The 16,887-nt window shown below is 33.6% G+C and overlaps 3 protein-coding genes across 3 annotated transcripts in view; 2 read left to right on the forward strand and 1 right to left on the reverse strand.

Moving 5' to 3' along the window:
• Positions 1–499: 499 nt before the first annotated feature.
• Positions 500–1,674, reverse strand: Cnep1r2 (CTD nuclear envelope phosphatase 1 regulatory subunit 2). The gene is made up of 4 exons (XM_018457137.1): positions 1,546–1,674; positions 1,210–1,281; positions 855–989; positions 500–780 (listed from the first exon to the last, which is right to left on the reverse strand). The coding sequence occupies exons 1-4, from the start codon at positions 1,571–1,573 to the stop codon at positions 623–625; spliced, it is 393 nt and encodes a 130-aa protein (XP_018312639.1). The 5' UTR covers positions 1,574–1,674; the 3' UTR covers positions 500–622.
• Positions 1,675–3,870: 2,196 nt separating this feature from the next.
• On the forward strand, positions 3,871–15,266 carry LOC108728466 (nipped-B-like protein B). Its single transcript, XM_018457025.1, has 12 exons — positions 3,871–3,980; positions 5,062–5,134; positions 6,080–6,356; positions 9,367–9,568; positions 10,491–10,717; positions 10,872–11,164; positions 11,721–12,557; positions 12,688–12,762; positions 13,035–13,142; positions 13,689–13,790; positions 13,978–14,263; positions 15,192–15,266. Exons 1-12 carry the CDS (start codon positions 3,923–3,925, stop codon positions 15,264–15,266), a joined length of 2,613 nt encoding a protein of 870 aa, XP_018312527.1. The 5' UTR covers positions 3,871–3,922.
• Positions 15,267–15,436: 170 nt separating this feature from the next.
• Positions 15,437–16,887, forward strand: part of LOC108728455 (uncharacterized) — a 1,902-nt gene continuing 451 nt past the window's right edge. The window contains 3 exon segments of the mRNA XM_018457014.1: positions 15,437–15,591; positions 16,333–16,554; positions 16,659–16,886. Of these exon segments, the coding sequence (XP_018312516.1) occupies positions 15,445–15,591; positions 16,333–16,554; positions 16,659–16,886 (597 nt within the window). The 5' untranslated portion in view covers positions 15,437–15,444.

Raw genomic sequence — 16,887 nt, forward strand, 5'->3', positions numbered from 1 at the left:
TCGCAATTTATATGGAATTTCAATCGAATCTCTTATTCTTAATTATAATATATATCTCCTGGATAGCAATTATGTAATTTTTTGCTTAAAGCCCGTATCAGACTACCGACTCTGCAGGCCGATCCGACTGCCAACTCTGACTGCCGATCAATAATGGACCAATCATAATAAGACTGATTCAATGTTTGGTCCATTATTGCTGGTTAACAGCCAGAGTCGGTAGTCTGATATGGGCTTAAGGCAAAAACATGAAAGTGAAATTTTTTATTATGGAAAGATTATAATAAATATTTCATTTTTCATGTTTCTTAGAAGGAAAAAAGTTACATGATTGTCGAATTAGGAAAATATAATGAGATAAGAGATAGCATTAATTCAAGTTTTGAAATAATTGTGTGATTCCAAGATTTAATACGTACTTGGACATCTTTCATATTGTATTCGCATACGTAAAAGTTATATGTATTATAAAAGAGATAATTCACTATAGATGCATAATTAACTAGAACTCATAAGGCTTAAATATACAGCTATAAATTCTCAGCTCGTCAGAATTTTGAACAATCTTGTAGCACACAAAAAAGAACACTTGACATTCATAATTATTATTGCTGCAAACACTCTAAGTCTCATGGGGATGAGGAGGTCTCGTAGGCTTCAGGATCAATTTTCCAGTGTCGTCACAACTCATGTTGAAATCACCAAGCACACTTCTGGCCCGCTGAGTTATAATACTGGGTGCTATTACTCGTCTATGCACTCCCATCATAAACAATATCACTGGAAAATAATTTCCAAAATGCAATTGCTACATCAACTTGTGTAAAATGCGTAGGGAGTCCATCCATATCTACCTAATATTATACTAGCCATTGTGAAGAATGGATGATTGTATAAACTCTGCGTAAAGGACACTGCTGACGTATTGGGATCTGTCAACCAATGCCAAGCACCAATGGCAGTGCAAATAGACATTAAACCCAACAACACTGTAAGAATATCCAGATTTGTATCACTAATATATCATAATCAACAAGTTAAAGAGAGCATGATAAACTTCTAACAAGCTAAATTTTCAGTATATATAATCAGAATGAAACTAGAAAAAATTTAAAGAATTATTATCTATTATGTTATAGCATTTTATAAATACACATTGCCATCATAAACACACTGTAAACACGCATAAAAAGGGTTTAAGAAGCATACTTCTCCATCGCGTAGTAGCTGGTTGCAGGCTGGCGATAACTTCAGTGAGTCGTCTTTCGAAAGCTTTCAGATCTGAAAGTGCGAGAAGCAATTCAGCTTCAGAGATAACCTCAAAACCGACGAGTCATTCATTTCAATCATTTAAATCGAATCGAATGTCATTAACGCCAATTGAACTTGAATCGTCTCTTGAGCTCCGATTCGGAACAATGGTTAAAAATGACAAGAGTCGTTAATCGAAGATAAGTGATACACACTGGTCTGGTGACAAATTGTTTATCTGTAAACTGGTTTTAAATACAGCGTGACATTTGTCACCGTCTTAATGTGCTTTACCTTCGCATACTGTCTGATCTAACGACATAACTTAATGACAGAATCAGAATACGCATCTGCTTGAGATCAGAGAAAATCTACAATGATCTATATTGATAGAATTCAGGGAGTACAATCCCTTGAACTGAATCCAACTTTAGTACCCCCAATCTTCCTAGATGGCAGTAACTGAGATTACTAACCAAACTCTGGCTACGTTTACACCGTGCATTTAGACCGCGACCTATACGATAGATGTCCTTATTTATCCTGTAGGTTAAACAAAGACATCTATCGTATAGATCGCGGACTAAGCGCACGGTGTAAACGTAGCCAATGAGCTTAGGTGAGCTGCTATACACATGAAATGTCATGTAGTGTGTCTACACATGTATAGTACGTTCTATTAGTGTCTCCATTACACACAAGTGAAACTGATAAGGCCGCAGACTCTTGGGCACAGCACAGACCCTGTTTGGGAGTCGTGCACCCCTTTGCAGGGGGGAGGGATGGTGAGAGTCGCTTCGCATGGAAAGTCGAGACCCACGTGCAACAGTACAATCACAAAAGTCGTGCGCCCCTTAGCAGGGGAGAGGGGGGTGAGTCGCTTTTTTGTTAATAACTTTTTAACGACAGTTGATCGCCAAGTAAAACCTGTCGGAAGTCACTCAGGATTATGACCTTGACAACATATGCACAAGATCAAGGTCATCGGAGCTCATCCCTACAGTGCATAATTACCGACGCTGCGAAAAAGTGGTTGACAATGATGCAGTCGTACAGTTCATCTGAAATAAAAAACCAAGAATATTTATAAACTATATACTCACGGCTATTATCCGATGTAGGATTTTTTAAATTGAACGTTTCCTTTAATTTTTATTAATAGTAAAAGACCTCATTTTTACGCAAAATTTCAAAATTTTTTCCAGTAACCCGTCATTTTGTTATTATTTGATATTAATTTTTCCCTATGTCAATCGATAGTTTATAAATATTTTTGACTTGTCTTATACAAAATTAAAAAAACTTTATTATACTTAAAAATATATCTAATAAATATACCCTTCAAGTTTTAAAAAGATCCATTGCTTATTTTTTTTGTAAAAAATTTCCAAAAATATCTTTATATTTCGAGTCATTACAGTGTTTTCCCCCTCTAAAGTCCAATGAACATTTCTTCAATTCACTTTTTTTTTAGGTTTACTTGTCTTCCGCGTAAGAAGTCATCACGCTTCAATGACGGGAGAGACTTGCCGGCGCGGAAATGTGATCTCTGACCGCGAAAGTGGAGGTCATTATCCCTTATCACGATACGATCAATATTATCGATCCTGAGAATACGGTGCTAGGAAGTGCGACTCGCGCGTGACAGTTCCTATGGAAACCTGCGATCGAATTCGCACCCCCGTTTCTTGGACTTCTTCGATACCCGCTATCACGCATGGTCCCCGCAGTAGTACAAACATTGACGCGGCGAAAGGCCGCAAAACTACGAGTCCGGAGAACAGCTATGTGCCAGAGAACGAGATTTCATCGTCGGAGGAATTCCGGATTGTCTTTTAACTATTGACGAGAAACGCTCTCGAGATTCCATTTGCAAAAATATTCGTGACAATGAAATGTTCCGCATAGTAGGAAATCGATTGATAGTGGAAACTGGATCTAGATTCATCATCGGGGCGATTTCCGATCAGCCAAAAGGTGTGCAAAAATGCTACGCGAAGTAGACCTCGATTTTATTCGATATCAATAGAATTTCATTTTTAAAAAATTATAAAGAGTAAAATGGGATTATTTTCTAAAATATTAGTTAAATTATAGTAGATTTTAAATAATTCAATAATAAAATTTTCTATGACGGAATTATATAATTCCGACAAATTTAATTAATAAATGACAATCTTGATGTTTGACAATAAGAATTTGATCGAAATTTTTCAAATCATATTTTAGTGCGACAAAATTTATTTTATTAAAAAAAAAAACAATAGAAATTGACGTTAAAACTTCAGAATTTACATAATACACCTTTTTTACGGGTAGCTTTAATGTTGACTCCTTCAGGTATGAAGATGTACTTCAAGACATCACAATATGATTTGTATTAAAGTTTCATGATAAAGATTCGAGTCGCGGAAGTGTGCGAACGAATTCATAGGAATTTACATGATTTGCTAAACAAACGACACGGGAAGTTTCGAGTGATTCCAAGTATTGCTAATGGAAATTTCCGCTGACCGTTGCTGATCCCCGAGTAGGTAGGCAGTCGAGAATATCAATGATTGTGGTTTTAGTTTAAGGAATTTAGCTTAGGATCCTCTTTCGCCTTTTTCGATCGTCCATTGTCGCTGGCGCGTTTATTCATTACATCTTTCCGTAAAAATCGTGTACGAGGATGATCGGAAGGACATCGCTGATGGAACAAAAAAGACTCCAGTGGGCGAGAGAAAGGGGTAAGTAAACTAACAACTAACAATTGCTTACAATTGCTACGAAATTTATGACAGAGTATTTACTAAAGTCAATAGAATTCTAGATAATTTTTAAAATTTCGAAAAATATTTATATTTTGTGTTATATTAAATTACATTTTTATTTTTTTATAACAATATAACATTTACTTTAATTTATTTAATATGAAATAAGTGAAGATATCGATACATGAACCAATTAGTGTGTATAGAATTATTTCTTTTATGAAAGTAAATAGAAAATTGACCAATACGTAAATAAATAAATACAAATAAATGAAGAATTGAAAACTTTTCGGTCAAAACAAATCTTGATGCCTAATATATAATGATATTTTTGCGTAAAGCAGGGGTTGCAATAAGGGCCATTTTTGGCTCCACCCCCCTGAATTCAAACGGAACTAGGAGAGAAATGTATCTCCAATATCTCCATAGGCCTCATAATTCCCTAAAAGGATCCCACATAGCACATAATGTCACAGTAATATTGCAATAATATTGCAACATACCAGAAATATTACATATAACAATATAATATCGCAGAAATATTACTGATGTATTACACGTTTTTTAAATTTATTTCCCTTCATTCACGATTAAAATAAAATATTAGAGGACTATTCATTTTGCACCCCTCCTTAGCTATCCCTTTCCTTTCCTAATGAGTCGATCTATTTGGATTCATTGTTTTTCTTGTTTACATATCTTTCTTAAATCATTTCTGACGTCAAACGTTTGCTTAAAAATCTTTCAATTCAATTTTTAAACTATTTATATCGCCGAGAATGGCCCCAAATGTGACCGAAACGTTCGAGTTTTTGAAGCAAGCTAAATATATTTATGTTTAATTTTTATTAACTATATGTTGATTTTGCGCATCAAGTACCGCGCCATACTATCATTTGTTATAGTTTCCTAAATTTTTTGAATTTTGTCCTTATTAAGTTCTTTATTTTAATATTAAATTATTATAAATAATAGTACCTAATAAATACTTCACATAACAAATAATAAAATTTGTTAATATTTAATTATTACAATCTTTTATCAATTATAATTATAGAAGAAATGGCTCGTCTGGGGGTTAATTGGGGAACATTGAAGTCAAATAGCAATTACAACCGTACTCACATCCGGTAAATATAATTATTAAAAATTATTATATTATCGTTATAAATTAGAATTTTAATGAAACCTTAATCATTTTATACAGCACAATAAAATAGATTATTCACATATGTATATACCTACACGAAGAGAGTTCTTCATTACATTTTACGCAAAATTCGCTATAAAGTTTACTATATTTAGTGATAAACGTGGGACAATTTAGCAACCTATTAAATATTATTGTAAAGGAATTTTTGAAATACACAAAAAAAGTTTTATGAACTACGTAATAAAAATTACCAAGCACATTATAAATTGTTTTAATGCAAAATATTTACAAAGCGCTTTATAAAATTTACACGTTACATTTTAATATAGATCATTAGGTATGGGCAAAAATAATCGATAAAGCGATAATCAAGTACTTTCTTTTTTGAAAAATCGATTAAGTGGTCAATGTTTATGAGTTCGATTTTTCTCTGAGTCGATAATTTTTTTGGTCAATGATTCTAAATATTATATTTAATTTATAGATTTTGCTGAATAGGTTGTACATATGTTCACGTTTGGGGTGCGTTTAGATTCCCACCCAAATCCCAAGTGCTTCCTAGATATCATGTTATCCTTGTTTAACATTCGATGATCAACAAAGATAAAATGACATCTGAATGGAATTCAGGTGGGAATCTGAGCACAGCCCTAGGTGGAGTATATTTTTGTTACTCCACTGAATGCCATGTTTACTTTATTGTGAAAATATCAATAGAAAGAATCACATAAAATTCTTTGAAATATCATATTGTCCCATGATTATCACAATTTTTAGGATAAATTCCAAGAGAAAATTCTCTCCGTGTACATATTATAGTAAACAATAATTCTCAAAAATCATTTATTTTGTTAACATAAAAAACATTAAAATTTTCAATCCCCCCCCCTATGGAACTTAAAACAAGAAATCTCTGATGCAGCACTTACTCGAACGAAGCCAGATTGTCCTTAGAGGAATTAAAGGATGGATCTCCCGTACAACCCTTCCGTACAGCCGGACATTACGGAAGCACCATCAGTCTAAAAAGTCTAGCGACGGAAAATTCTGGGAATGGCAACAATCTCAAGTGCCTTGATTATAACGGTGGCAGTTTAATTAATCTTCGAGACCAGGTGGAGACCTCGCAAGTCAGACACAGAAGTCCCAGTCTGCCTCCAATCTTCAATAAGGAACAACAGCAGTATTTCTGCCAGCTGGTATGTATTTTTTAATTTTTTTAAATTTATATATATCTAATAAAAAAAAATCTCTCTCTATATATTATATATATATAAATTATTGTATTAAAGGATTACGAGCCAGATACAATAAATTTAGAATTAAAATTAAAAATTAAAAATATATTAACATATAATTACAAGTGAAAAGCGTTACAAACGTTTCGAGCCACATTCAGGTCATTATCAATGTTGAACATGATTGGATATAAACATAATTATTGGCGGGTACAGTAAAAAAAAGAAACATTTTTATATTCGATATTTTATATTCGATGTAATAACGATGGAATGTCTTGAGTCCAAACGGTTACCTTCTTTAATAAAAATTGGAATGCTCGACAAATATAAATGATTAGCCGTAAAAGTTACCATTATTAGAATATTAAAAATTGTTGTAAAATGTCGTAGTGAGTAAAAAATGATAAAACATTGAATCTGTTAATATATCGGATATTAATAGAGATACATATTGGAAGGCGAAACCATAATAAAGTATAAATTAATTTACGTAATTGTAAAAAAATATGCTATTCGGAATGAAGAAACATTAATACAATTTACCTTAGTAGAAACGTAAGAAGTTTTTAAACAATTGAAATCAGTCGGAATGTAAAAGATTGTAACAATGATAAAAATTAATCAAAGAATATTTTATATATATATATATATATGTATGTAGGGGAAACCTGGGCACCATGGGTTACGGGGTAGCATGGGTCATCGATTGTTTAACATAATCTAGAATGTTTAAATTAATACTACTGGTACAATACGACAGTAGAACAATTATCCTAGGATTGCAATGATCGAAGTACGACAATGTTACTACGATTGATCGATACAGGATTATAATGGAATGGAAGCTATCTGAAACGAATAGAAAAGTGGTTTGGAATTTTGTATATCATTGTATAATTTAAATTCTTAAGATAATTCTACATCTTAATTGACTTAATTAAATTTTTCAAATTTTTTTGACTAACTGCCAAGACAATTATTTTTCTATTTTTTACCATGGAATTCATTACAGTATGGATTTTCAATTACTTGATTAGCTCATTAATAACTTTGTTATGATTTCAAATTGGTTTTCTACGAATAAAAACTCTAAAATATCGTATTGTCTTTGACTTACTATAATTGATCACTAGACACCGAATTTTTATGCAGATATTTTTGCAGACATGTACAAATATGCAAATATGCACAAATAAATATGCATTTTTAGAATGCTTTTTTAATAAAACAAATTTCAATTTTGACTTACCAATTTGCTTTCTAAAAAAATATTAAATTGCATAAGAATCCGATCTATGTCTATTGATCACATACTGTGAGCTTATTTGCGTGCAGTTGCAGTGTCCCGGTGCATGTAACTGAAATAATCGAATAATTAAGTAGCACAAATTTTTATATTTATACGTCGAGGATATATATTATATTAAGAAAATTGCATAACTCGAGAATGATTTTTCTTGCTGCTATAATCTTCACACATATTATTTTTATATTTGATTTCTTTAAATCATTTTCTTTAAAACAATGCTGCTTTGATGATAAAAGTTCTATACCTGCAAGCATTGATTGAAGGAATCCTCTTACAGGGAATTCATACTCGAACTCTAATTTAAGATTCGACGATCCATCAAAATTAATGATCGCGGCTAATCACAATTTCATAAATAGCGAGCGACCCTCGATAGTACGTTGCCCTTTCATGAGGGAAAAGCAAAAGTAAGGCAGTCCGGCAAATCGATTCTTATCGTGCGATTGAAGTTCAACGACCTCAAGACTATACACCTCGCTTTCGAACTTATGTAAGAGTGACGAGTGGGCATTAAGCTCGCCCTCATTAAGCTCTGCGATCGCTAAAATATTTAGTACAAATCTAATTTTATCGCAGTTGTTGCCCCAAAGAGTATCTCGCGTTTGAATTGACTTTAAAACTAAGGAATTTAACGAAACAATTTAACTTATTTTTTCTAATTTTTATAAAAATTTTTTAAAAATTATTCAAAAAATGGGGTAAATTAAATTTTTATTGATTTCGATTCTTATCTCTTTTTCTGAAGTAAATGTAGAACTATATATATATATACTAGTATATATATATATTTATGCAAAGTTGCAATTTTAATTGCAAGCATTTCTCGAATTATGTATTGTACTAGTACTTCTACATAGAATGTATATGCGATAAGAACAATCTTGGTCATAATTATAAGTATAAAACAACCTCAATTTACTGTTCTTTCTTAGAAAAGACTGTAATAAAATCCAAAAGAAAACTAACAAGAAATTAAAATTGTTATAAAAATAATAATTATTATATTTTTTATTAAATCTGTTTTTTAATTTATTTTTTGTACCACGAAAAAACGATTTTGCTAAAATGTCTAAGAACTTATAGACCTGAAAATAATTTTGATAGACCATCAAAATAATTATGTAGAAAATTCAACTATGGTCAGCAATACTGCAAAAAGTTTTGATATTATGGCAATCAACATTAGCATTCTATTTATTTTAATCCAGCAAAGTTATTTTCAGATCTGTATACATATATCTACCTAATTTTTTTTAGATACTTCAACAAAACCGTTCTTTTTCCTTAGATATAGAATATTTACAACAATTTGTGAGGATGTTTTATACGTTTAGCTAAGGCTGTAAACGGATATAATAAATTAGTTGCATATAGGTATGTGTATTTAATCAGTTAAAGGAAAATTTTGCCGTGCAATCGCTCGTATCGGCTTTCATTATGTATGTATAAACGAGTAAAAATAAGAACCAAATCGTGCATGATTTATGTATGCGTCCCGTCTCGGGCAGGTACGACAGTAATATTCAAGCACAATATGTATATAGGACCCGACGGAACGATTTCTTCCCTCACGAAAGTCGGAACCCTCGCACCGGTCACGCAAACCCGCCTTCCATTCGCTACCAAAGGCATCTTATCCTTATCGTCTCGCCATTGTAGGAACAACAGCGTGACTTCGGCGTAGAGGGATCGCGATACCAGTCACAGAGATCGCAAAAACTGGAACACCGTTGCCATCGATCCAACGAGCATCGCGAGAACCAGAAAGAGACTCGACATTACAGCTCGCCGGGCGAGGAACGCGAAGGCGAAACTTCCGGTTACGCCAGCGATTCCGTGGATGTACCGCAGGCAGGGCAAAGTGAGTCCTTCTAAACTATACTCCCTAAATTTCATATGAATTTCAGAAATGATACGCCGATACGCTGTTGACTAATGAAATCAGAACAAATTTTTTATAATAGAAAACCTTGCTCCATAAAATGAAAATTTTTTCAGAATTTTTATGTAAATTAAAAAATTTTTTAGAATTTTTGAACAGTTTTATAACTTTTCAGAAATTTCTTATACAAATTAGAACATTTTTCAGAAGTGTTGAGAAACACATCTTTTCCAGAATTCTCCATATATACGTATATGTAAATTATAAAATACTCTAAGTGTTTCTAAGATTTTTTTATTCCATAATTTCTGATAAAATCTTATAACATGTGAAATAGATAATTTGGTATAATAATTCGGCATTAAAATATTAATTTTTTTCAGAAATTATAGAATAAAATATCTTAAAGGCCTTAGAATACTTTAGGCTTCACATACGGTATGCGCCAAAAAAAAATGCGACTCTCACAACTAACACTTCAGTTGTCAGTTTAGTTAAATAAAGTGAGTGGACGGGGGCAAATTTGATTATAACACAAATATTTTGTCCTTTTACCAAATATTTATTCGATATGATTTCCTTTAATTATAATCACTGCGTTACTGTGTCACACTCAGCAAACATAATAGTGATTAAAAGAGAGTCGCATTTTTTTTGCGCATACTGTATATAAAGAATTCTAAAAGATTTAGACTTTCTCAGTATTTCTAAAGTGTTCCAATTCGTAAAAATTATGAGAAAAATTTCATCAAGATATCCTAATGAATATAGTAAGTAATTAAACAAAAATGGATATAGAAAATGGATTTCTACAAATGGCACTAATTTTAGAATACCATATGTCTTTTAACCATTCTCCTTAGCAACAATAATGAATTTTCCATATTTTCTTTGACTCAAGGAGCTCTGCCTGATAAAGCAGCGACCAGGATGGAAATGACGGAAAAAACGTGGCAAAATCCTTACTGCACTACACCAGAAAGTTCACTGCCACCATCGAGAAGGCTTTCGCCAGGCAGAATGGGTGAACTCAACAGGCCAAGGTGGGGCAGTGTCTGGGGTCAAGACGCAGCTAGAGGTGACCCACCGCCGCCTTCTTGGCTATCAAGATTAGGACAGTCGAGCCAAGTAATGTTTACTAGAACTTTAATCATCCATTCTCAATTATCGACAAAGAACTTTTTGAGCATCTTCAAAATTCTAAGATTAAAAACTATTCAAGAGCATTTGTTTCATCTATCCCACAGTTTTTATAGTTAAATCAAATACTCTCTTTATTAAGGTCTTGGTGATTAACCACGACAGCGCCAGTAGCCCGGATAGTTCAACGACTGGCTCAACCGGTTCCGATTTCAATAAAATGTCTTATCTTCGTGGTCAAAATATTCCTATGGATGCAGAGATCCTTCAAGAACGCGAAATGAAACGTCAGAAAGCGCTGGAGCTTCAGAACGCCATCAAGCAGCAACTCGAGGAGAAGGACAGGCAGAGGAAAGAAGAGAAAGAGCGGCGAATGAAAGAAGAGATGTTGGAAGAAGAACGAATTCGACGAGACAGAGAAAGGGACAAAGCAAGGTACAATAAATATAAAATATTAGGAAAATAAAAGCCGACTCTGGGGGACAGAGGGAGGAATAAAAAGATTCTTATATTGTCTCATAATAAATATTAATGAGAATCTGTCTCATTTTAAAATGAAAATTTTCGAAACAATACCTTAAACGTTTTTAGATTTTATAAGTTTTCTTCAAAAATTGCAGAAATCTTAGAATATTTCAAAATTCACGTATATGAAGAATTTTAGAAAAAATTTGTAGACTTCTTCACTTCAAAAAAATATTCCAATTTCTATAAAAATTTTGAAAAACTTTCTAAAAAGTTATACAGAAATTTTGAAAAATTACATAAAGAATTCTAAGAAAAATTTTCATCAGATTCTTATCTGTAAAATTATAAATTACACTATGACCCATGTCTACCAATGTAGATTAACTTTAAACTCGATTCGACTTATATCATTTTTTTCTAACTCTAAAAAATTAGAAAAAGATAAAGATCGAGTAAGTTGAATTGAAATCAAAATTAATCTATACTAATAGAAACGGGCATCTATAAATTCACTCCGTTATAGATTTGAAGAAGAGCAGCGGATAATACGCGAAAAGGAGGAGGCGAAGTCGAGGAAGGCACAAGCCATGCGCGAGATGTTGGAAGCTGCGGAGCGGCTAGCAAAGGAAGATCGGAAAAATCGACGAAAGCGAGAAGAACACACCGACGAAGATACCGACGTTGTGACCCAGTTTTCCAACCAGTCGAACATGATCGTAAACATGAGCGACAAACGTGAAGAAGAGAGCTGTTCGCAAGCGCAGAAACAAAGCACAAGCTTGATCAATTATCCTGAAGAAAAGTCCAGCCTGAAGGACGCTAAAGAGACCGACAATTGTCGGGAAAGCGAGAACGATAAAAATCCGAGAGAAATTTATCCAGGAAAAAATTACGCGGACAAATCGGAGGAAACCATGCTGGACCTGAATCCGAGATCCCTCCAGATGCCCGTGAGCAAGGATGTGGCGATCGTGCTGAGCGGCCGGCTGGAGGATCCCGAAATTCTGAGCAGGGCGAATCTGCAGCTGGTGAACCTGGTGATGACGCCGAGTCCGCGCAGATTCACAGAGAATACCGCGGATTATTTCTCTCTGGGGTTCAATACGATCATGAAGAATAATACAAGTCCCAAGAATCCGGAGAGGTCGTCGAGGGACGCCTCGTCGACTGTTGTGGAGAGCAGACTGTTGACGCCGAGCAAATACAGAATGTCAGCCGGTCGGGACTTCGGTACTCAGACAGACGTAGAATCCGACGTCCAGGAGCTACGAGAGAAGCTGCAGAATCACTCGATCGGAGACCAAGGTACCATGAAGGACCGGAAGGACACGACAAACGTCAACCGTAGAAACGTTGAAAAGTGAGTCGCCACCTTCGCGATCTCGATGTCACATTTCTGGGCTTCTTAGAGGCCGAAACCAACGACTCTGTTCTTCCCTGCATGCGGTAGTATCTGTCGGTAATTATCGTTTTTATTTCCTACTGTATAGTTCAATAATAAGGTTGATGATCGTAAAGACGCTTTATCGTGAAATGTCTGCCGATTCGCGCGAGGAAAATACTCAGTAAGTTGAATGCTCTTAATTGATTCTCTTAAAAGAATAGAAAGCGTAACTTATCTAACACTTGGTTCTCCTTAATTTGTCACGTTATTGGTGATATTATTTTTCTTGAACTTTCGCTCAAGTTTGCTGCTTCAAATTCGAATGCATCTTGGCTAATGCTAAACTTGGCAATTAAGCTTAACCCTGCTATATCGTTCTCGCCTGACAGAAAACGCTTTAAAAATTTATCAATAAAAATTACGATACTTCAGTACGATTATAATTGTTTGAAGATCAAATAATATGGGTCCTGGCGAAGAAATTCCTGTAAAAACTCTTCCGCGAGCCAAATCGCAGCCTAGAACTACGCTCGATAGCAGACCACGATGGAACGCCAATCGGTAATTAAAGATATTCCAAAAGCTATTAGGACTCTATTCTGTAACTTTTAACGATTACAATAATATCGTTACAGTCATTAAGAGTTACAGAATAGAATCCATATTAATTCTCCAGAGTTGACGCCAAAATCTGTAACATGATTACTGATACTGAAACTCATTTAATACCTATATGTTGATTAAAAGGCATTAATTAATTTTAAGGAAATAAAATAACTCATACAAAAAGGAATGAATACTAACATAAGTTTATTTTAATAAGAAAAATCCAAATTTGCAAGTATAACATAAAAAAATTTGAATTGTTTGATTTTGGTTTGTATTTTGGTGTAAAATGGTAACATAATTAATAATACATTTTATCTTAACATTAACATTTCTCAATATTTCTGACGTGTATCAATTTGTATAAAAAATTTCTAAGAAAAATTTTCATCAGGAATATAATTGAGGATCCAACAGACCCTCGTTAGGTCCGGAGGATTAAACTAACTCATTTGTTTGCACAAGTGTCGCGAATGTAATAATTATTAAAGATACTCTTAGCCCAGGTACACGATATCGAACACAAAGCGAGAAAGATCCGCACTATCAAAGACGCCTGCGATTAAGAAGACGACAAATCGAATCCAGCGACGAAAGATCTAGGTAAGGAATTTCAAAAAAGAAAAGAAAAATTAAATTAACTCAAGTAGCACAGCAGCGCTTTGTTAACGTTATGTAAGCTACAAGTTCACAAAGTTTCATTAAAATCAGAATTAGACACCTCGAGAGATTCCCTTGTGAGTTACTGCAAATTAATCATTGTAAGATGAGATTAATTTATCTTTATTAGATCACCATCCCCCGACCGACGGAAATCAAATAACGGAAAATCAAAGAGCCGAAACACTATAAGACGTAAGGCAAAACCCGAGAATTACGACGCCGATCTGTCGATGGATAGTTTGAATTCCGTTGTGCCTTTGCGAATCGACAAAGACGGGAAAATTAATATCGAGAATCATGCCGAGAAATTACGGTCAGGAAACGATATGAGTCACACAAAAAAAACGGATGAAGATAGTTCTAACGTTTGGTGCGGACAGGAAATCTTATCCAAACTGTCATCATTGAGAAGCGTATGTAACAAGCAGATAATATTATAATCTTTCACATCGCCATATTTATATTCCTTGTACATAGTTAGGGGAGAATGAAAAAGATATGTTTTGAAAGAACCATTTCGTATTTTAACTAATTGAATATCACCAAAAGTTTTAAAATATTTTCATTTGATAACGATACACAAACTACGTCGTCCATAAACATTTGACAGTCATTGTTAAAATGCGCGGCGTTACTGACTATGTTTACACCGAGCATTTAGGCCGCGGCCTATATAATAGATGTCCTTGTTTATCCTGTAGATTAAACAAAAACCTATCGTATAGGTCGCGGACTAAGTGCACGGTGTAAATGTAGTCACTGTAATGAGAGATGCAAAATTATCGTTACAAAAAGTAAGTTTCTTAAGTTAAAAGACCTAGTAAGATAAGTATGTGTATGCTGCCTTCGCATTTATCTGGTCGAGATTTTTACCATAAGTTAGCAGCGATGCAAGAATGAATTTCGCAAAATATTATATCTGAAAAAAATTTTTTATGGGAATTATAGGACAGAACAATGCTTTTTTCTTGCTAAATCTTTATTTTTACGCGAAAACGCATCGATTGAGTATATTTTTATTAAAATTTGAAGTGATCGAAGTATTGTAAATCTTTACCGAAAAATTGATTAGAGAACGCGGCAAAATTTTGCCGTTGCTCGTGATAACGATCACAACAAATATATACAAACAGATTATATGAGAGAAGGAAAACATATTTAATATAAAATTATATGTATACGTGTATAATTTGTTTTTATACGAAAAATTTTTTACTGGATCGACATATTTAAAACTTTGGATTCTTTTTAAGATTGAATTATGCAATTATGAATTATGAATTATTGATGGTTCGGAAGAGTTTCAACATTTCATAAGATGCATTTATTTTTCTTTTTCAGGGACTTCTGATGAAACAAATTGAGTGGGATTCCGAGCGATGTCTGGTTTCACCCACTACATCCGAAATCTTTTAAATGCCTACAGGATTTTCTTATCATCAAAACATCATTCTGTTTTTCTTTTCATTTGCGTAGAAAGTGAGATCGAGTAAAATGCGAAAGAGATTTTGTCGAGGAACATTTATTTGTTTCTTTCAGCATATAAAGCGATAAAACGAATTCAAGCTTCTTTCTCGTGTTGCAGATTTAGATAATGGCTTTCCAATTGGACGATTTACTGAAGGATGATAAAAAAGATGCGAATTTGATACCCGATCTAAGTAAAGCAACTTGCAATTCTTACGAGGAATTCCGGCGACTCAAGGAAAATTGTCCGGAGTTTAAGATCAAACCAGAAAAGGTTTCAATAACAAACATCTAATAATAATATACTGTGCGCTCCTCGCCCTGAACAGCAAGGTTCATGAAATGTTAGCATTAGCAACGGATAAAAACACGTTGATAACCCGCAAATATTCTGATATCTTTGATAAATTTCAGAAATTTTCAGAGTATTTATTTAGAAAACTTCTCAAACTTTTATACAAATTAGCTTAGAACACTTAAAAAATGAGAAAGTTTACATCTTTTTTTAGAACTCTTTATATCTTTGAATTCTGAACAATTTTGAGATTTCTCATTATATTATTATTCATTAAATCACTCCCCTGATAGCAAAGCCTGCGGAGACAGATTTTGAGCATAGCTTATTACTAATTTTTGTTTGTTTTGTTGAACAATCCGAAAAAAATATGATTAGCAGTTTATAGAATTTAATTATGATTTGCAGTTATAGAATTTAAAATACTTAACCCTGAGGATGACCCGATAAAGAGATCGAAACGTTTGTTATAATAAACATATATTTATATTGAAAATTATTTATTGGCTCGTAGCCCTTCTAAAATACTTTCTTTATTTTTAGTTTATTGAGCCATATTGTCTATTTTTGTTATAAAAGATGTAGACTTTCTAAGTATTTCTGAAAAGTTCTAATTCGTATAAAAATTCTGATAACAATTTTTACTAGGAATATGTTAAATATTATAACCATCATGAAACTTAAAATTATGAAATTCTAATTGGAAAAAAAATTGCAAAGGTAAAAAGAGAGGACTCGAAAATTCGCGACAAAGAATTTTCTTGGAAAGCGACCAAAAAAGAACTCAAAAACATCGGCAGGGAATGGGCTTACGGAGATCCAGTTCCACCAGATATGAGAGGATTGGATCTGCAGGAGTTGCAACAAGTCGCTATCGATTGGCGAATGCTGACTCCGATCAGACCAAAGCTTCGCCAAGACGAAGAAATGTTCTCGAGATTGGTAAAAGATCTATTTTTATACAATTAATTTGTGAATATTTTTAACGTATATCATTACAAAAACTAAATGCAAATTTCATCTTTTTAATCTCTTCGTTCTACAAGGTGGAGATGGGTAAATTAGAGGCGAAGACTGTAGCGAAAGAACGTCATTCGCCAACGAGCCCTATTAGACGAAGTAAAAATCGTGCAGGGATAATTGAAAGCAGCGTGAAAACCTGCAGAGAATGCGGCGAAGAGTATTGTTTCGGCGAATTTTGTGGGGATGTTCTCTATGATTCCTTCACTAGAGTGACAATCGTCACCCAACAGTCGAAGATTAAAATATCGACAG

Source organism: Mycetomoellerius zeteki, unplaced genomic scaffold, assembly GCF_001594055.1.
Source record: "Mycetomoellerius zeteki isolate Tzet28-1 unplaced genomic scaffold, Tzet1.0 scaffold114, whole genome shotgun sequence".
NCBI lineage: Eukaryota > Metazoa > Arthropoda > Insecta > Hymenoptera > Formicidae > Mycetomoellerius > Mycetomoellerius zeteki.

What these genes read in the sequence shown, in the direction of transcription:
- Cnep1r2 (XM_018457137.1), bottom strand. Translation starts at nt 1,573, where the DNA reads ATGTCGTTAGATCAGACAGTATGCGAAG. An exon ending in AGATCAGACAGTATGCGAAG is followed by an intron (nt 1,282 to 1,545) that starts GTAAAGCACATT and finishes TCGCACTTTCAG; the next exon opens with ATCTGAAAGCTTTCGAAAGA. An exon ending in AATGGCTAGTATAATATTAG is followed by an intron (nt 781 to 854) that starts GTAGATATGGAT and finishes ATTATTTTCCAG; the next exon opens with TGATATTGTTTATGATGGGA.
- LOC108728466 (XM_018457025.1), top strand. Translation starts at nt 3,923, where the DNA reads ATGATCGGAAGGACATCGCTGATGGAACAAAAAAGACTCCAGTGGGCG. An exon ending in AGCAGTATTTCTGCCAGCTG is followed by an intron (nt 6,357 to 9,366) that starts GTATGTATTTTT and finishes TCGCCATTGTAG; the next exon opens with GAACAACAGCGTGACTTCGG. An exon ending in TCGCGCGAGGAAAATACTCA is followed by an intron (nt 12,763 to 13,034) that starts GTAAGTTGAATG and finishes AATTGTTTGAAG; the next exon opens with ATCAAATAATATGGGTCCTG.